Below are 21,295 nucleotides of genomic sequence, written 5' to 3'. Positions count from 1 at the left end.
TCTCTTTGGTCCTTTTGAAATCATCAGTAAAACTCCCACCTACTTCAAAGGGAGCAGCAGAGTTAAGCCAACGCTGAATGATACTGAAAAGTCCCATTCATGACTCTTTTGACTGACAGAACCTCATCCAGCTTACACTAAGGCTATGTCTACACCAGAGTGATCTGTCGACAAAAGCTTCTGTTGCAACATCTCTTCCGACAAAACTTCTGTCGACAGCTCATGGCCAGACTGCCAGGCAGACTGAAAGAGCAATCCGCTCTGTCGACAGAATGGCCAGCTGGAAGCACAGGAGACAGGGCTGCCTGGTATCCCGGAAGCCTTGTCAACAGAGGGCTCCCTTGAAAGTGCAGACCAGCTTTCTGTCAACAGAATCTGTCGACAGAAGCATTCTGCCTCACGGGGGAGCAGCAGAAGGCTGTCGACAGAAGTGCCATTTTCTGTTCATTTACCGTCTACAGAACGCCTTAGGAATGTGGAGGCTCCACGGGTTTTGTTGATGAAACTCTCTAGTGTAGACACAGCCTAAAAAATTACACTCTCAATTCAACAGACACTAAAAAGACTGATTTATTCCACTTTTCCAGAAGAGCCACTACCTTGGGTGACACGTTTATCCTTAACTTGTACCTACCTGTAATGCTCTGGTTTTTATAGCAATTGCAGCATTCAGTGGGATAAGTAAGATCATCACTGCAACCCCCGCCAACACAGAAGGCCCTAAAGTCTTGATTGGAAAAAAGAAAAAAAACATTGTTGCCCACCATGAAATGAGACTGTGTCACCGACAGAAGCTGGGTTTTGTAAAGAGGAAGGTATTTCTTCACTAACAAGTACTTAAAAAAAGAATCAAAAACTACTAGAACTGGAGCAGACTTTGAGAAGTCATCCAGTTCAGTCCCCTGCACTCATGGCAAGGCCAAGCACCATATAGAATATCGCTGTGAATTTCCACTGTTCTACTGGAGTGCTCTAACTTCCCTTCCCTTCCTTTTGTTATATAAAGTATATCATGGTACTAGTCCTATATTAGGATGGATGAAGCCTGAGAACACCTGTCATTTAATCTGTGAAACTGCTCAGAGTGGAAGGGGGCTATAGCGGGTCTAATGCACACAGCATCTCAAGAGATGTAGAAACCACCACCACATACCTCATAAAAAAGAAAAACATGGACCATATATGGAAATATACCAACTATTTACTGGCAGGGAATGGAGAATCTAGAGGGAAGGAATATCCTTTGACACCTCTGTGATACAGGGTAATGTACTTGACAAACTCCCAATCATCCTGATTGTCACTACCTGAGACAGGCCACTGTCAGCCTTAGTGTCAGGACCTGCCTCTGTATTTGGACATAAAATGCTATATGAGCCACTGGTGACTCTAATGTCACTATGAATCCTAGAAAACAGATTTTACAGCAGAAAGAAGAACACTACTAAAGGGCATAGCTATCCGAAGTGCACTCATCCAGGGCACAACTGTCCAATCAAATGCAGGAAAAGCAAATTTCTTTCAAAGCTGACATCTGCACGTACTCCATGCTGTCAAGTTACACATAACCAAGAGTCAAAAAACATCTGCTCTCCACACCCTGCCACTGGTTTTCATGAAGAACTCCTATTCATTTCAGTGGTGGTACACTGCAATTTTATGTGTACAGGACATGTAAAATTAGACATGATGGATTATCTTGTAGGTATGACTCAGAGCTGGGGTTCAGGGATCTTAGATTATATTCCTGTCTCAGCCCTATACTTCCCCTGTCAATCACAATTGCTGTGCCTCAGTTTCCCCATCTGTAACAATAATCCTTCTGTTTCCCTACCCTTTATGTGTCTTGTCTTTCTAGACTGTAACCCAGTGTTTGTCTAGCACCTGCACACAGGTTCCTGAGCTTAGATGGGACATTTGGCTTTGAGCCACCGGCTTATAAATCAGAAACATTCAATTAGTATTAATGAAATATTTCAAGTGGTTGGAAGTCAACGCTCCATGCCCATGCCGGGCTAGCTGCAGCCCACTGGGGTTCTATGTGTGGCCCATGAGACATTTTATGTACTGAGGCCTATATGCAGGGTTGCCAGATTCCACTGGTTTCCACCTGCATAGGTTTTTTCCTACTAGTGTTACTAAAGTGACAAGCATGTAAGGCAGAGAGGTGCATGCTGATTGCACACAGAATTGACTGAGAGCCACAAACTCCACCTGCATCCAATCAAAGTGCTTCTACGTTCAGTCAGCACATCCCATGAACTAGGTATGTAAGTGCAGTCAGCAAAACTACCCTACCGCAGGAGACCATCTTGCTCGCTGCTGGCCCCTGAGATGAAGGAAGACCACTCATACGGCCCATTCGTTAGCTTAGGTTGCCCAGCACTGCTTTATACATACTTAGGGTTAGTTTCCACATTGGCTGAAGTGGATACACAGTCACAGAATCACAGAATCCCTGGGCTGGAAGGGACCTCAGGAGGTCATCTAGTCCAGCCCCCCGCTTCAAGCAGAATCAACCCCCACTAAGTCATCCCAGCCAGGACCTTGTCCAGCCGAGACTTAAAAACCTCAAGGGATGGAGAATCCACCACCTCTCTAAGCAACGCATTCCAGTGCTTCACCACCTGCCCAGTGAAGTAGTTTTTCCTAATATCTAACCTACACCTCTCCCTCTTCAACTTCAGACCATTACTCCTTGTTCTGCCATCTGACAGCACTGAGAACAGTTTCTCACCCTCCGCTTTAGAGCTCCTCTTCAGGAAGTTGATGGCTGCTATTAAATCACCTCTAAGTCTTCTCTTCTGTAAACTAAACAAGCCCAAATCCCTCAGCCTTTCCTCATAGCTCTTGTGCTCCAGACCCTTAATCATTTTTGTTGCCCTTCGCTGAACCTGCTCCAACAAATCTACATCCTTTGTATACTGGGGGGCCCAAAACTGGACACAATATTCCAGATGTGGCCTCACCAGTGCTGAATAAAGAGGAATAACTGCTTCTCTAGAGCTGCTCGAAATGCTCCTCCTAATGCACCCCAGTATGCCGTTAGCCTTCTTGACTACAAAGGCGCACTGTTTAGTCATAGCCAGCCTTTCATCCACCATAACCCCCAGGTCCCTTTCCATTGTACTGCTGCCGAAGTTAGTGGCGTGGTATTTATACTATTTGTGCTAGGGTGGAATTTGGTCAAGATGACCATCCGTCCTGTTTTTCTCAGGACAGACCCTCATTTAAGCTGTCTCACAGGGTTTTTAAAGAAAATGGGCAAATTGTCCTGTATTTTGTGAGAATCCTGTTCCTTGGCATGCAGTGTCTCGAGGTGGCAGCCCCAACTCCTAGGGAGCTCCTCTGCTGGACAGCTGCCCTATTCCCTGGCACCCCACGGAGGCAGCTCCCATTGCCGGTGAGCTCTGCCACAGGGCAGCCTCTTTATTCCATGGTGCCCCCAGCTAGGAGGTTGTGGAGCCCCTGTACTCCAATCTCCCTCCTCAGGAGGCTGTGGAGCCCTCATCTCTGTTACCTCTCTGTGGGGCAGCTGCCCCCATCACTGAGGGGCCCTGACATGGAACAGCATCCTCCCATCGCTGGAGACCAGGGTCCTGTATTTGACAATGTGGTCACACTATCCATACTTAGAGTTTTATACATTTCATTATGAAGCAGGCTACATATCATCTACTGCAGGACAGCAGCAGGGATTTCACTTCCTCAAGACATGTTTTCACTGTCTATTCAGCTCTCGCTCATACAGGCTACGTCTACACTAGCCAAAAACTGCGAAATGGCCATGCAAATGGCCATTTTGAAGTTTACTAATGAAGCACTGAAATGCATATTCAGTGCCTCATTAGCATGTGGGTGGCTGCGGCACTTCGAAATTGACGCGGCTTGCCGCCGCACAGCTCGTCCATACAGGGCTCCTTTTCGAAAGGACTCCACCTACTTCAAAGTCCCCTTATTCCCATCTGCTCATAGGAATACGGGGACTTCGAAGTAGTCGGTGTCCTTTCGAAAAGGAGCCCCGCCTGGACGAGCCGCGCGGCGGCGAGCTGCATCAATTTCAAAGTGCCGCAGCCTCCCACATGCTAATGAGGCACTTTTGGCTAGTGTAGACACGGCCATAGAAAGTCATTTGCATCAGCTGATGGGAATGTTTATGAACCAGAGGTCCTACATGAGAAGCCAGTCGCAGTAATTAGGAGTAAAGGAGGGGTAGCCGTGTTAGTCTGGATCTGTAACAGCAACGAAGGGGCCTGTGGCACCTTATAGACCAACAGAAAAGTTTTGAGCATGAGCTTTCGTGAGCAAAGACTCACTTCATCAGATGAAGTGAGTCTGTGCTCACGAAAGCTCATGCTCAAAACTTTTCTGTTAGTCTATAAGGTGCCACAGGACCCTTTGTTGCTATTACAGTAATTAGGAGGTTAGTTAATTTGATAAACTGGCATCAACCATTCTATATCAAAACAAGGGAAGGTTTCTGGAAATAGTAGAGAATTCAATGAACAAAATACAATCTGTCTGTCACTGAAATTCTGACGTGGGATGGTTTCTGTACCTGCCAGAGGAAGTATAAAGCTAGACAAATCTGAAGTGGCGCTGACCATAGCATGTTCAGGAAAGTCATCAAATCCATGAACCGCTGGGCATCCACAGACATCAAATTGACAATTTCTCCAACAGTAGAGGAGCGCTTTGCTGAGTTTGTGATTACCAAGGACTGAAAAGCAAGAGATCTTGATGACTATCAACTTTAGACACAGGCAGAGCCCTGCAGACAACAAATCCTCAGGCACTGGAAAAATCAGATACCCTGCTAATGTAGATAAATGTCCAGTAGGTTTAAAACAACAAAGTCACTTGTAAATCATCTTGAATTCATCTGGAGAATAAAATTTCATGAGACACATTTTGCTTTTGTGTTCTTCCATCTTTACTAGTACTTGATGCCTCTTTACTAGATACAGTTGCTTTCTGAGAGTCTTAATAAAGCAAGGCTGCACCTCTTTATTTGAATATTTAAATAAAACCAATATTTGACTATGCCCTGTTTGGTGATTCAAAACACACACTCTCTCTCTCTCTCTCTCTGCCTCTGCCACTGCCACGGCATGTTAGAAAACTCCCCTTAATCCTGGAGCACCTTCTCTCCTTGTTGTCTAATGGTTAAGATCACTCTTACCTGGCTACACATAAAAGCATTAACCGATTACATACTCTCAGTCTTACCTTCCTGTATATCATCCCAGTGATGCCAGTTCTCAGCCTCATCCCAGTAACAAAGCAGTACTGGAAATGCTGGTGAAGTATAATAGTCTGCAGCACGGCAGAGAAAAACATCAAAGCTGCAATAGAAAATCCCCACCAGGATGGAGCGTCTTTATTCTTAACGAAGTCAATTAATACACTGTTTATAAGAAAAGTAAGAGAAGAAAAACAAAAACAAGGAGTGAGATCAATGGGACGTAACATAACCCACAGCTTCTCTTATCCATGGCAGATTGCTACATACGCTCTTTACCCATAAATGACAAAAAATTCTCCTGGTTACAAGGTAAGCTACGTCTTTATTCAAACAAACTTACAAAGATACAACAGTTTATCATTAGGGCAGAGATAAAGCACAATTGTTAGAAATGGAATACAAATGGACTCCAACTCTATAATGCACTGTTCCCCATGTGGCCTCCCAATTCGCCCCATGTAGCCATGAGCTGAACCACACAGCCAGTGGTACAGAAGCCTGTCTAATACATAAGGCAGGTGTAGGATACTGCACTTATCCTAAGCGCATCTGTTTGTATCAAGCTGAAGCATTACAGGGACACATGTCTAATGCCACCATTGGTGGTCACTCTCCTGGACCAAGAGCATCTAATCCTTGGGTGGCCTGGCACACTGGAGCTGTGTCTACACGTGCACGCTACTTCGAAGTAGCGGCACTAACTTCGAAATAGCTCCCGTCGTGGCTACACACGTCAGGCGCTATTTCGAAGTTAACTTCGACGTTAGGTGGCGAGACGTCGAAGTCGCTAACCTCATGAGGGGATCGGAATAGTGCCCTACTTCGACGTTCAACGTCGAAGTAGGGACCGTGTAGACGATCCGCGTCCCGCAACGTCGAAATTGCCGGGTCTTCCATGGCGGCCATCAGCTGGGGGGTTGAGAGATGCTCTCTCTCCAGCCCCTGCGGGGCTCTATGGTCACCGTGGGCAGCAGCCCTTAGCCCAGGGCTTCTGGCTGCTGCTGCTGCAGCTGGGGATCCATGCTGCATGCACAGGGTCTGCAACCAGTTGTCGGCTCTGTGGATCTTGTGTTGTTTAGTGCAACTGTGTCTGGGAGGGGCCCTTTAAGGGAGCGGCTTGCTGTTGAGTCCGCCCTGTGACCCTGTTTGCAACTGTGCCTGGCACCCTTATTTCGATGTGTGCTACTTTGGCGTGTAGACTTACCCTCGCAGCGCCTATTTCGATGTGGTGCCGCGCAACGTCGAAGTTGAACATCGACGTTGCCAGCCCTGGAGGACGTGTAGACGTTATTCATCGAAATAGACTATTTCGATGTTGCTACATCGAAATAAGCTATTTCGATGTTGGCTTCACGTGTAGACGTAGCCTGGAAGTGTGGTCCCCTTCTGAGGTTATAAAAGTCCAATTCAACTGTCAACACGGACATCCCAACACAAATCTGGCTTCTGACTTTCTTGAGCTAATTATGAGGCTCCCCACCACTTCTTCTCAGCATTTTCTCAAGGTATCTCCCTTCCACAGGGACCTCAGCAGCTTCCCCTCAGTGAGCTCCAGATTTCTTTCAAGTCCTGTTCCCAGCCTTCCCTGTACAAGATTGTATTCACTTACTGTGACTCTGTCATCGCTAGAGAGCCTCTGGTTCCCTTGCCCTTCTCTCCCCCACTGAGCAACTGCAGCTCACTTACAAATGCCAAGGAGCTAATGGATCCCCAGCTAACTTTGTCCCTGTGGCATTCAATGACTGCACAGGTCTTTTGCATGGGCCAAAGGTATTGTAGGCAGGGGAAGGCAATGCCATACCAGGCTGCCTCACCTGGTGCCATGCATGCTGTATCGGAGGCCTCCAGACTCCCTCTCCCAGCCTGCTTTTGTGGGTGGCAGAAGCTGGGGAAGGCAGGCTGGGCAGTCACGCCACCTGCCAGGTCCCCAGAGCTCCAGGGAGAGCTGCAGCCATGCCCCACTCCAGCTCCCCAGAGATCCAAGATGGGCAGCCACTCTACCCACTCAACTCCTCCGCTGGCTCCCAGGAGCTCTGTGGGCTGGGGGCAAGTGGCCCCAGTCTCTCTCTCTCTCTCTCTCTCTCTCTCTGTGTGTTCCTGTGGCCTCAGGCAGAAGGGGTGTAGCTGGGGGTAGGGGAGGCCTTGCTTCCCCCAGCCTATGGGGTCACATGCCTGGAGATACTTACTATTTTTTATTCCCTTTCTCCAAAAGGTGATGGGGGCAAAAACTCCATCACAGCAGGTCACTGTCAACCACTGCCTCATGCTAACCTTCAAACTCCTAAGCCCTCAGGTCCTGAACCATCAGTGCCTTGGGCTGGCTTTTCCCTTGGGGAAATAGGCTCCAAACCCCATTCGCCTAAACATATCCATAAACAACTGATGTTTGCATCGACCTTTTAGCTAAATTGTGGTGCTATTAAATTAGTCATTTATCTTCATTAATAATCCTGGACTTCTGCTACACACAACTGCCCTCCCAGTGAGTCCTGCATGGTAAATATATGACTAGCAGGCAGAAAATATCACGTAACGCACAATAATTCAGTAAAGGTATTTCCAATTTCCGGTTACTAGCCACATACAATGGATCTGGCAACAGTGTCCCCTGTAAGATAAAAGCTTGGGCAGCCACCCAGGAGAGATTCAGGTGCCGCCCAGCTGAGCAGCAGAGTGCCCACAGCCAGCAGCATGTGCCTCTGCTGGTGGTGCACATCCACAAATGCCTCGGCACACATAAAATTTATTCTGCACATGGAAAGGGAAAACAGAGGGAGCACTATGAATCTCCTGTTGCAAAAGTACAGAGGCCATGGTTAAATGTCCTCTTTGGCCCCAAACCCACTTTCACTGGACCCTGCATGCGACCTAGTGATTCTTTTTTAGAAATGCAAAGCTATTGTTTTCCATGCAACAACGCATTCTAGACAGCCCTGATTTTTCCAGCTGCTAAACAGGGTTGGATTAACACAGGGCTTTAGGGGATGCAGCCCAGTACCCCAAGCTAAAAGGGGCCCCAAAAGAGATCTCTGGGCCACTAACAGTCCAGCAGCACAGCAGGGCTCTTCCATACTGCTCCCGAAGGGAGCAGCTGCTGGCACATCTCTGCAGCACTTGAAAGAGGATGGGGGGAGGAGGGGATGTGCAGAGGTGGCTTCATGCCCTGCTCCCTTGCCTCTCCCCACCGCGGCCTGGAGCTGCAAGTGCCGGTTTGCAGCAATCAGGGAAGCTCCATCCTCTAGCCTCACAACTCCCATTGGCCAATGGGAACTGTAGGGGCGGGGTCTGTAAGCAAGGGCAGAATGCGGAGCCACCAGACTGCCAAGACTACAGCCAAGGACATGCCAGCAGTTTCTGGGAGTGGTGCACAGCCAAGACTGGCAGGGAACCTGCCTCAGCAACGCTGAACTACCAGACATGAGCTGCCTGGGGTAAGTGTCTGCTACCCCAACTCCCTGTCACATAACTCCCTCCAAGATGCCACATCCCAACACTCTGCCCCAGCCCTGGGTCTGCTCCAGTAGATCAGCTCCCAGCCAGACCCTGCAACCATGCTCAACCTCCTGCCCCAAGCCCCCATCCTGCCCTCCAAACCCCTTTGTCTTAGGTTGGTTCTTCATCCCCAATCCCATGCCAGAGCCTACACCCTTCATCCCCTCCTGCACTCCAGCCTGGAACACTCTCCTGAATTCTAAACACCTCATTTTTGGCCCCAGTCCTGAGCCTCCACCTCCCTCCCCATGTTCTCATTTTGTTTTAAATGAGGAGAGACCTGCATACCAGAGGGAAAAAAAAATGATTGCTTGAAGGAATGCAACTGCTGTTGCCTGGACCTCTGCTATTTCCATCACTATATTCTTCCAAATCAATGAGCTGGTGGACTTTGCACCGTGCGAACAAGTCAACACAGAAAGAGAAGTGAGATACCATTTTACAGCAACACACAGTCCTTGTATTGATTGGGTTGGCAGAGTAGGTCTCCCAGGGACATAAGAGAAAAGTATTTCTTTGAGACTCCATATAAAGTGCGTACGAGAGAAGGCAGGAAAGGTGCTACAGACCCCACTTCCCACCTTTGGCAGGACCTTCCTTCTTACCCGATCATTTCCTTTTCCTGGACAAGGTATTCACCCCACTTTCTCACCACTGCCACACCTTTGAGAACTTGCAAGGTCTTTCACTGACCAGAGTAACTCTACATATAAGGCAGGAACTCCCATATTTGTCCCAGACAGGAGCTACGCTGGCAACTTGCCAGGTAGGGCCACACCTTATGTGCACACAATGAGCTAGATTACAGCTCCCTTCATCATTCATATAGGCATCAGGCATGCAAAGACTCCTCGTCCCAGCATGCAGTATTCTGCCTTTGGTCTCAGATACCTGGCTGCAGATATTCCTCAGGGGTAGAGAATAACTACAGGTTGAACCGCTCTAATCCAGCATTCTCATCTGGCAATAAAATGGCGTGCTTTTAGTTACCTTATCAAGGGCATGGCCAAGTTTCCTGTGGTCCCATAAAGTTTATTTACAGCCACCAGTCCTGGCTCTCAGAGTTCTGAACTGTTATTTAGCTGTAATTTACCCCTAAATGTTTCCTAAGAGCCCAGTAGGAAGTGGAAGTGCTGGTAATTCCGACAGACAATATTGACTTCTCATGGTCAAATTCTCTTGTTCAGGTCCCAAGTGTGCTGGACTACACAGGTTCAACCTGTACTTTAGGCTGCCACACAGGCCACTTTTTAGCCCAACGCTGTCCTTGGCTATGTCCAATTTATGGGTCTTCCAATTTTAGGTGTTCTGGTTAGGCCTGTCTGATTTCGCTTTAAGCGCACAAGGAAGAATGGCCACCTTTTGCCATTCTCTGCGAAAATGGTAGGACCAGAGCACTCAACACTGTATGGGTAAATAACGCATTTCAAGACGCATGTTCATCTCTGAAGCTGACACTGCAAGAGGACTCTTAAGTCATTAACAGAATGGCCCACTCCATTAAAATGATTACCAGTCAGCCGACATTTTAATGGAGTGGGCCATTCTGTTAATGACTTAAGAGTCTGCGTGTTACTGAAGAGGAATTTTCACACTACTTTGGAAAGAGAGCCTGCTGAACTCTCTTTTGTATTCAAATTCAACACATTAACACGTGGTTTGAACCGGGATGCGAATTGTCTGGGTCATTATAGGGGCTCTTTTGCATACTTGGCTTAATCTAATTCTTGTCTCCCCTCCCCCCCCACCCCTCTACTGTTTGATTTGCTCACCTTGATAATTTTTTTTTCTGATTTGTCAACCTTGATTACTATTTTTGGTTCTCTGTGCCTTAAATATTGAGTCTGTTCTGGTACGGCTATGGTCTGAAGAAGTGGGTCTGTCCCATGAAAGCTCACCTAATAAATTATTTTGTTAGTCTTTAAAGTGCTACTTTACTGCTTTTTTGTTTTGCAAGAGGACTGTGGGTAAAATGACTGATACGAGAAACCAACCTTAACAACTGAGGGTTGACGAAAGAAAGCAGATCTTGGATCAGCTTGTAGAAAGAGCCAATCAAGAAGTATGGGCCAAAGGTTCTCAGCAATGCTTTCAGGAAGGAAGGTTCTTTACGCTGCCTCTTATCACGGATCAGAACTTCTACTCCTTTTGGGTCATCACCAACATGATTCAGCACATGGTTAGAGGTCTTCGTGTATGCCACTTCTTTCCTAACAGCATGAAACAAATGATTACGGTGAGAGCTCCAGAGCAAACTAGGAGGCAAGAGATGTGACTTACACAAGGCTACCCAGTAGGCCAGTGGCAAAGTCAGGAATACAACTCACTTCATCTGGCTGTGCTCAGTTTTCCCAGCAGTAAAAATAGGAATAATGACACTCCCTTTATAAAATACCAAGAATTACTGCTGAAGAGTGTGATACATTTATTATAATTTTATTAGACACTCTGGGTCGGATTTTCAGAACCCCCTCAGTCAGTCAGGTATCCGTCATTCCCTGACTTTCAATGAGTTGGGTGCCTACCCCACTAGGCAACTGTTGGAAACCCTATTTTCTGTGATACTCTCATTCACTCACCTCTCTCAAAATAGGCTGAGAGATTTCCTGCTGCCCACCTCTATCAACGGGTGTTGGAATCCTGCTGACTCACTGAGGCAGTTTTAGGTTATTAAACACCATCCTGAATGTAACAGTGGTGTGAAGCCTTTGAGAAGAAGTTAGGATCTGCTACAAGGAAGGACAGGAAAAGAACCCCAGGAACAACCGAGAGGTTAGTTTTGAATTAACCTCTTTTGTTAACAACATTAGGAGAGGCGCTTTTTGACTTTTTTCAGTGACTGTGCAGGGTTTTTGTGTTACGTTCTGTTTTTTGAGCTAGCTGAGCTCTCCACCAGCTTGAAATATGAACAGGACACAGAGGTGCCCAGTGATACTTGTAACAAGGAGCCCAGAGGCAGAAATGTGTCCACATATCCATCATTCCTGGAACAAAACTAGTAATTCTGGTCTGGTCACAGAGAACAATAAATCCTCAACTTTACGAACCTGAATTTAGAGGACTTTGGAAGCAACGGATAACCCCATTGCTCTTGAAGTCCGCTGGGGTCTGTAAAATCCTAACCCCCTCAACGCACCCTCCCCAAAAAAAGTTAAAGGACTTACTGCTGCCACCTGGAGGAGCCACCGCTGGAAGAGAACACCACTGGAGGCACCCCGCCACGCAGCTAGAGCTCCCTTGCCATGTGTGGCTGAAGGGACCTCACCGCGTGCAGCTGGAGGAGCTGCCATCAATGCCAGAGCTGCCACACACTCTGTGGTGCTCTGGGGTGCACACACAAGTGCTGTCTGCCCACGTACACACCCCAACCCTGGCGAGAGGTGCGCAAGGCAGCTCCAGCATCGATGGAGGTTCCTCCAGTTGCACGCAGCGGGGTCTCAGCCTTGGTCCCGCAGAGCCACCTGCACAGCAGACTCTGGCAGTTCCAGCTCCAGCAGCTGCAATCTGGTGAGTCCCTGGCTTTTTTTCAGAGAGGCAGGGAGGGGAGTGGGACTGGGACAGAGGGAGCCTAGCAGGGTGGGTAGTAAACCCTCAGATTTAACGGGCTTTCAGGATTAACGGACAACCTTCCCCCCATTAGTCTGTTAATTCGAGGGTTTACTGTATTTGAGAAGAGAAAATAAAGAATAAATCAGACCAATAAAACATTTGCTGAAAATAGTTCACTGAGTTTCACAGTTCATTCTTCATCTTGGTCTCTTCCAGATTAAACGTGCTCGGTGTGCAAGCTATGCACTCTTTGGGGATGGGGGGCGGCAAAGAGGGGGTTGTCAGCACTGTGATCTTAGGAAAAAAGGATCTGACAAACCATGATGAGTTCTTTCTTGCTTTCTCTTCATTGCCTGAAAAGGCAGAGGATGGGGTTTTACCACAGAATAAGCAAACAGGTGCAGTAGTTAACTTGCTGTAAAATATTAAGCTGAGACAATACACCTCCAGTGTTTATCAAGAAGTAAGTAGGTGAGGTCAGCAGTATTTCCCCATCTGGCACTTATTTAACCTTATTGTAAAACTCCCAGGCTTGCCTTGACTGTTTACACTACAGCAAGATAACTAATACTCAGCTGCTCCCTGGGAAAACACACACCTTTAACTGTCAGTTAAGACACGCCTGCTGTGCCTGACGACATCCCCAGTTGAAAAGATTCTGCAATTTGATCATAAGAACGAATGATTTTGCTGACACATGAGGCAGAGTAGATGCCAGGTGGGCTCTGTAGCTCAGACAGAAGCACAATGGCATGTTTTCAGTAGAGCAAGGAGGCAGGACTTGAAGAAGGCCCAGGGAACATATATGCAAATTAGAGTACCCCATTATTATTTAATTAAATACAATTTAAATCCGTATTCTTTTTTTACAGTCCACTTGCAGAGCTGATTAACAAGTAGACCCATTTAAAAGAGAGCAATGGTCCAACATGCAAAAGCTTCATAGCCAGCTGCATTAGGAACTACATGAATGTAAGAAACAAACACATTTCTCAGTGAAATTGAGGCTCTAACTGGTCTGGCCACACACAATTCATCTGATTTACAATGCAGCCCTGTGTATAGTACAGCAGGGTTGACAGACACCAAGGGCCTGGGGGTCCCAGCTCCACACCCCTGGAAGGGGCGGAGCCTACAGTAGTCAGTCCTTAGAGCCACCCAGAGCACAGTGCTGGGCTCCAGCCTAGGCCTCAGAAGCCACAGGGAGCAGCAGAGCAATGCTCCCAACTGCCATTGCTGCTACTGCAGTGATGGCCACATGTGTGATGGAGAGGGGGGTGGGTGTGCGAGAGTCAGGCTGGATGCAAGTGTGACAGGCAGAGCAGCTCACCCCCCACTCCATCACAGCATGCATTGGGCTGCTTTGAAACGCCAGGACCCTGTGCATTTGCTTCCTTCCCCTGACCCATTCATGGACTCGGTATGGTAGGGTCATTTCCTAAAACACGTCCACTCCTCCATCAGAGCAGGTCTAATTGGTAATCAGCAGAGCTAGACACAGAGCTGCCAGGAGTACTTGCGGATCCCTAGAAGGTAAGTATGGACACCTCACACTAGCTGTTTTAGACCTATGTGGCTCAGTGATTTGGGGCAGAGAGGTTCCTGGATGTTTACTTTTTACTTCAGTTTGCATCCCTTCAGCGGGTATTTCTGTAAAGCATCTCGGAAAACACACCTGCGTAGCAGCCTAAAATAGCTGCTGGCCATGGTGATGGAGAGGGCAGCTGTGGCTAACCACCTAAATATGTGCCCAGGGAGTCAAGCAGGGTTATATATCACGCAGCTAGTCTGTGCCACTGTGATGACCGTACCCTTAGATGCTAGCCTGAGTGGAACGAGCAGAGGTATGTTCATCCCTAATGGAGTTATACCTCCCCAGCTCCTGTGCAGACATATCCTGTATCTAAAAGGGTGTCATAAGGAGGGAGAAAACTTATTCTTCTTGGCCTCTGAGGCTAGAACAAGAGGCAATGGACTTAAACTGCAGCAAGGGAGGTTTAGGTTGGACATCAGGGTGATCAAACAGTGGAATAAATTGCCAAGGGAGGTTGTGGAATCTCCATCGATGGAGATATTTAAGAACAGGATAGATAGATGTCTATCAGGGATGGTTTAGATAGTACGTGGTCCTGCCATGAGGGCAGGGGGCTGGACTTGATGGCCTCTTGAGGTCCCTCCCAGTCCTAGTATTCGATGATTCTATGATTTCAGAATCACTTGTGCCTTCATCACCATGTATTACCAGTTGGTAACACAGATCACAAATTCCACCCAAGATCACAGCAAGCTGGCCTGGGTTTGTTTGACAGACTCTCAAAACTCTATGAACTGCCTGACAAAGCCCTAGGCATGGTTTCAGACTGGAGGTCCTGCTGAGCCATGTATGTCTCTGTAAAACGTCTGCCCTCATTACACAAATCTCATTAGGGAGAAGCTGGGCACATGTCCATGCACCAAAAGGAGGCTGATCATCCGTCCTGTACTGGGTGGGACGGTCCCGTATTTGGGATGCCAAAAAGGAGTCCCGACTTATTTCTTTAAAAGGGATGAATTGTCCTGTATTAGGCCGTCCCCACCGAGCCTCAGGGAAGTGTGGGCAGCTGCCAATTCCCCAGGGATCTGGGTGCACTGGGGGACTGCCACTTCCCTGGGGATGCAGGGGAGGGCTGGCAGCTGAGGCTTCCCTAGAGCTGCAGGGGAGGGCTGGCAGCTGTGGCTTTCCCAGGGCTGTGAGGGAGGGTGGGCAGCTGCGGTTTCCCCAGGGCTTCAAATTGCAGCTACAAAGCAGAAACTCCCCCAGCATGTGCCAAGTCCTGCCAAAAAAAAAAAAAACTACTATGAGAGAATGGCTATTCCAGAATGGGGGCTTTCCAATTTGGCATGATTGCAGGGGAGCAGGGAAACAGAGGAAGAACCTCTGACTGGAGAAGAAATATCTCCACAATTAGAGGAAATGGAAGTGAAGGACCCAGTTATTTAAATTCCTGCCTATAGAACACATCCTCAGTGAGATCGATTTAAAAATGCTTTGGACAGCAGTGAGCGGGTGGGAGAGACAGAGACAACAAATAACGTTCTTTAAATCAGCTTAGGACAGACTACGAGACTGAAAGGACATCTTGTCTAGTGTACTAACTATATGCAAAGGCCAAGCCTGATGCTGATGGCCCTTGAAAACACAGGGAATTCTGCCACTAACTTTTCTGGGAGCAGAACTGGGGCCTCCTTCTTAAGCCATGCTTGTCATTTTTTCAAAAACTTATTATTAGTTTGAAGTGAGAAGCCGAACTAGGCATCTCATCCCTAGTTCCTTATTCTGGATCCAGGAGATTATTCAAAGGCTGACATTGGTGTGATGTGGAAGCTCTCTGTGTGTATTCCTTTTATTTCTTAAGGCACACAAAAATTCCACTCTAAAATTAATTAAGAATGAGATTGCCAGGCTCCAGATCCATTATCCCTCATACTAGGTCTACACAACAGCCTAACCTCAAAATAAGCTATGCAACTTGTGCTATTCAAATTGCATAGCTTATTTTGAGTAGATTTTGAAATAGGTTATTTTGGCATGTGGCGCTGTCCAGAGAGCGCCATATGCCAAAATAATGTGCTATTTTGAAGCACCCCTGTACCGCCCTGGGGATGGGGTTTACTGGCATGCTGGAACAGTGCCCTTGTTATCTCAAAAACTGTTTTGAGACAACAGGCGCATTGCATAGGCACGAGCAGTTATTTTGGGATACCACAGTACTGTATCCTGAAATAGCTCTTGCCATGTAGACATAGCCTCAGAGATTCCAGATGAAGTCTGCTTCAGCTTCATGTAAGATCTTCTCCTGCCCACTTTACCACCCTTCAAAACTCAGCCTGATCCTGCCAGCAGTGGAGACTCTGCACTCAGAACATAATTAGCAATTCTATAGGGTGATGTCTGAACCAGGGAAGAGTCCGGCTCGCTTTCCCATAAGTGTGTTGGTTCTGCCATGCTAACAGGAATAAAAGTGTATTAAAGCAAGCATCCATCACTTACTATTCCTGGAAAACAGATTGAGTTAACAGGTAGCTGTTTTACTTCGGCCTTTTCTACAATACAGAATTAAGTCGATGTCAGTTAGACTGTAATTAGCACAGTGGCTCACATCCACACATGCCTCCTCATCTGTTCATGGTGCATGTCCTCACCATGAGGGCTTCCAACAACTTAACTCTGTGCAGCATTGTGAAACACTGACAGCTGCAGCCTGCCCCACCCAAGCTGTCAGCCTCCAGGCAGAGTGGTTCCAGCTGTGAGCTCCATGCAGGAGTGAGAGTCAAGAGGCAATGTATGTAATGCAGATTCTACACTGAAACAGAGTCATGCTCAGTTGTTAGAGCATTGACCTTATAAACCCAGGGTTGTAAATTCAATCCTTGAGAGGGCCTGTCTGGGGCAGGTTAGATTAAAAAAAAAAGTCAGAGATGGTGATAAATCCTACTGTGAAGCCAGGGGACTAGATTGCATGACCTCTCGAGGTCCCTTCCAGTTCTATGACACAATCACATCGACCAGAGTGCTGTGCCTCTCACAGAGGTGACATTTTCAGCTCTGTGTAGTGGGTATCTTACACCGGCGGGAGCAGTGTTCTCGAGTAGATCGTATTTTTGTCCTTTTTCAGAGCAGGACTAGTTTTTAACTCAAAAAATTCAGAAAACAATCTTTGTTTGCTGAAACCTGGAAGCACTTACTGTTTCCATTCTCGTTCTTGTCTATCCCATTCTTTCTGCAGTTGTTGTATAATCACATTGGAGGTATCAGCCTCATTCAGAGACCACAAGTCTTTATCTTCAAGAGGCTTCTTATAACCACGAATTGCCATGCTGTATGTATGAACATAAAAATAATAGTTCCAAACCCATTTGGCAGAGAGAATTAAATACACCTATCATCATCAGAAAAGTCAGTACCACTTAGGGCTTGTCTATACTTATTGGGAGCGCGACCCATTCAGCGATGATCTTCCAGAGTTCAATTTCATGTGTCTGGTAAAGATCATAAAACTGATCTCTCTGGGGTCAACTGTACTCCTCCTACGGAGAGGAATAAGGGAGGTCAGTGGGACAAATGCTCCCATTGACCTCCCTCAGTGAGGACAGACTTTACAGTTGACTGCAGATACGTCGATTCTAGCTACGCAATTGACTGTAAGGCCTAGTGTAGATCAAGCCTTAGCTAATAAAAGTAAGAGGGATATATCCCTAAACCAAGTGTGATAATCAGATCCTAAAGCAAAAAATGAGTTACAGATACACAGAAAGGAGGACAGGAAGTTTACATTCCATGTTTAGTAAATAAACATTTTAAAAACCTATTATAAAAATATTGTCTTTTAAAAAAAAAGACCAATGAAAACAACAATAAAGAAACCCCCTACAGAACTGTTTGAGTTGAATTGTACTACTTCATCAAAACAATGAAGTGTCAAGATGTTAAAATAATTAAACTAATCAAGAGTAACGGTTTGAACTAAATGAAATAAAAAACATCAAGAGACCATAAACAAAGGAAAACAGGATTTTTTCCCCCCGATATAACCAAAACCAATTATTTCTCCATGATACATCTAGGGAGAGATCGTCAAAGCTGGAGGGCTTGCGGGGGGGATATGGACAGCTAATGTCCATTAATTTCTAATAGGAGTTGAGCATTCAAATCCCTTAGAAGCTTTTCAAAAATGGCACACTTTATTACAAATGGAGATACTGGGTTTACACCCAAGATAATAAGATGATGTTGCTAATGTTGGTGTACAGAGGCTTTAGTAAAAACTACAGATGCCACCACCCTTGAAGAAAGGTTGAGTCTGGATGTGAATTTTGCTGTTGGCCCATCTCTCTGTCAGGAAAGGAACAAAATTTTGGATCCGAATCTTGATCTGAACTTTGTATCTTGAACTCACATGTAACACTAACAATTCTATTGACTGACACATTCTTGTAACTCACCAACTTTCTTTGTATATGTAGTACTTCAGTATATAGTAAGCAAATTGTATATACTGTTTATTAGGTCACTCTTTCATTTCTCCGTTACAGTTCTGAAAGGTATTAGGAATCTTGTTGACTCTGTATGAACCAATTTTTAAATCTTTCACTACTACCACTGAGATGCTGATACCTCTCAGGAGAAACAGCACATAAGAATGAACAGGAAGTGAAAAAGTTTATCCAATAAAAACTCCAAGGGAAGTCTCATGTTTTTGCCAACAAAAAATGGGGATTTTCCTGAGGGTTATAAAAGGTTTAAAAAGACAAGCTCACCTGGTAAACCACCAAAATGTCAACTTTGAAAGAAAGCCTGAATTCAACTCTGGACACGGATTCTGCAAAAAAGTTACACTACAAAAATTAATTTTAAAAAAACATTGCTTCAAAAAGAATAAAAACACATTTTAATATCATTTTTGGTCCATCACAGAGAATAACCTGTGTACTATGTTCTAATATGTCATAACATTGATTTTTCATACTCCATTTCAGTCCGTAACAAATCACAACTCACACTGATTTTTAATCACATTTCTACTAAATGAAATGTCATTCTTTGCTTTCAGAAATGTTCATTTCAGAAATTAATTCTATAATTCAGCATTCTCTCCCAGGTTGGTTCAAACAGAAATCGAACTGTGGAAACTGCTTAAAAAGATAAAGAAGCAATTTAACCTCTAGACAGCACTGCTGCCTCATCTTGAGGTTGGACAAGGAATAAGTCTTCAGTCCTGTAGGAATGGCTCATTCGTAAATTAAAACCACATAATGACTTCACATATTATTAAGAAGACATCCTTCAAACTGAATACATATCATATTTTCACGGTCATAAATACATTTGCTGCTGCATAACAATTTAAAGAATATGGAGATCACCACATTTCACTGACAAAAGTGAGCTCTGTCTTCAACCCCCAACTGCTCTGAGCTGGATTTGAACCAAAGATCTAGTGGTGAAAAGCTCCACATGCCAGCACCCAATCTTCTAAACCAGTGTTTCTCAACTGGGGGATGATGAGGTGTTAAAAACTGTGTTATAATATAAATGAAGAAACTCTTACTTCCCCTCTCAGGGCACACAATTCCCCTCCAATGTCAAACATTCTCTGTCAATCTCTTGGAATGTGCACGTGAACCAATGACACTGGATTATTATAGTTGTTAACTGATGCATTTTTAACTTTAGTACATATCATTGCAGAGGGGAGAGTGCTATAAGAATTTTTGACTTCTTATAACAGGTTGACACCCTGAAAGGTTGAGACACTGCGCTATGCCACCAAACACTCTGCATAATAAAGACTAATCACTGATATCTTCCCCCCCTTGCACATCATCCAACTAAGACATTCTATAAAATCCAGTCAGAGGAATATAGCAGTACTTACAGAATCAGAATTAACAGGGGAGAATAATGGAGGCTTTTCTTGATAACATGAAAGGATCAGCTCAATAAGAATCAGTGCAAAGTAGATGTAAAATGTGGTAAATCTGAATCTGTCTTTTATATGGCCCTAGGAGAAGAATTAAATTAAAAAAAAAAGCAAATGGTTGTTTTCATTAGATTTAATTCTTTCAGAATCTACTAATTATTGAGCTTTTTCTGGTAAAAGTTGAACCTCTCTAGTCTGGCATCCTCAGGACTTGAGAGAGTTTGCTAGACCACAGGAGGTCAATATTGCCTGGCAGCATTACCAACACTTCCACTGCTTACTGGGCTCCTAGAAGACATTAAGGGGTAAATTAGAGCTAAATAAAGCACAAACACTAAAAGCCAGGACTAGTGGCTGGAAACTTTATGGGACCATGGGAAACTAACTAACTAAAATCATGCCCCATCATGGATGTTGCCAGACAAGAGAGTACCAGACCAGAGAGATTCAACCTGTGGTGCATTTTCTCCCATAAGGCACTTTCCTGCTAACCCTTTACTATGCAGAATAATGCTTACCAGTGAGGGTTTCTATTCATTCCAGCATCTAACTATAAGCTTAAGTATTGTCAACTTCATTAGGACTTAAAGTATGTACTTAAACACATTTTCTGAACAAGGATACTTTTCTGAATCAGAGCCACAAGACATCTTTTTGGGAGATCCTGGTAATGTCTGAAGGATCACGTCTTTAATAGACAAACAGGAACTGTCAGGCCAGATCAGAAGAGAAATTAACTTAGGCCTAGTAGTAGCCTGTCTCCGACAGAGCCATTACCATATGTCTTAAGAAGAAGGTGCAAGAAACCTCACATTCGACAATTGTGGAACTCCCGTCCTTTTGGGGAAATTTCTTTCCGGTTCCTGTCAGTGTTTGACTTGCTCCTTGTAGCAAAATTGTATTATCTCTTATACAGCTGTAATTGTTTGTGCTCTCATTAACATACAAAATCTCTAATCCTTACAGCCACAGATAGGGTGTTTCTGGCTACTGGTAGTTGAAAAGCCAATAGAGGCAATGCTGTCTGTTTTGTTCTAAGGGTCCATGTCCATAGGCCATCCAACCTCTCAATTTAAATTTACTACAGAATGAGCCATTGATAATGTTTTCTCCAGTGGAAGAGGCTCTTGGTGTTCCATATTTTTTACTTATTTATATTCACAAGATGGAATTTTGATTATGTTTGAGTTTTAGCCTCACAATTAGACTGGGAGAGTAAGAGGGGGCATAAAAAGGAACTTCATTATTACAGTAGTTCTTAAGTTTGCAGCAGTTAATTCAAAAGGGTATACCCACTACAGTACATACTATTTTCTGAATGAATGTTGCACTGATGACCATTCATAGTTCAATTCACCCACACTGTTTTGTACAACCCAGTATATTAAGTTCTCTCCTACAGCAATGACAAAAACACTGTAATTATTATCACCACCCAGCAGCGCAGAACTCCCATTGAGTTTTACAGGACCCGGATTTTATGTTTAGTGTGCTTAACGAGGTGTTTTTGTCTCCAGTCCTCCAATTATCTAATCACTACTTCACACTT

General features: G+C 45.3%; 1 protein-coding gene across 4 annotated transcripts in view; it reads right to left on the bottom strand.

Moving 5' to 3' along the window:
- Positions 1 to 21,295, bottom strand: part of ABCC3 (ATP binding cassette subfamily C member 3) — a 97,318-nt gene that overhangs the window by 49,549 nt on the left and 26,474 nt on the right. For all 4 annotated transcript variants that reach the window (XR_012648217.1, XM_075014150.1, XM_075014149.1 and 1 more), the window contains exons 5-11: positions 19,702 to 19,827; positions 18,584 to 18,645; positions 17,012 to 17,143; positions 10,732 to 10,947; positions 5,230 to 5,407; positions 4,559 to 4,720; positions 635 to 727 (exon numbers count right to left, since the gene is read on the bottom strand). Coding sequence is in view for 3 of the 4 variants with exons in the window: in XM_075014150.1 (XP_074870251.1) it covers positions 635 to 727; positions 4,559 to 4,720; positions 5,230 to 5,407; positions 10,732 to 10,947; positions 17,012 to 17,143; positions 18,584 to 18,645; positions 19,702 to 19,827 (969 nt within the window). In the remaining variant the exon portion in view is untranslated. The remainder of the gene's footprint in view (positions 1 to 634; positions 728 to 4,558; positions 4,721 to 5,229; positions 5,408 to 10,731; positions 10,948 to 17,011; positions 17,144 to 18,583; positions 18,646 to 19,701; positions 19,828 to 21,295) is intronic.

Source organism: Carettochelys insculpta, chromosome 20 (genome assembly GCF_033958435.1).
Source record: "Carettochelys insculpta isolate YL-2023 chromosome 20, ASM3395843v1, whole genome shotgun sequence".
Taxonomy (NCBI): domain Eukaryota; kingdom Metazoa; phylum Chordata; order Testudines; family Carettochelyidae; genus Carettochelys; species Carettochelys insculpta.
Note: the sequence above shows the minus strand (reverse complement) of the source record. Positions and strands in the feature narration are given on the sequence as shown.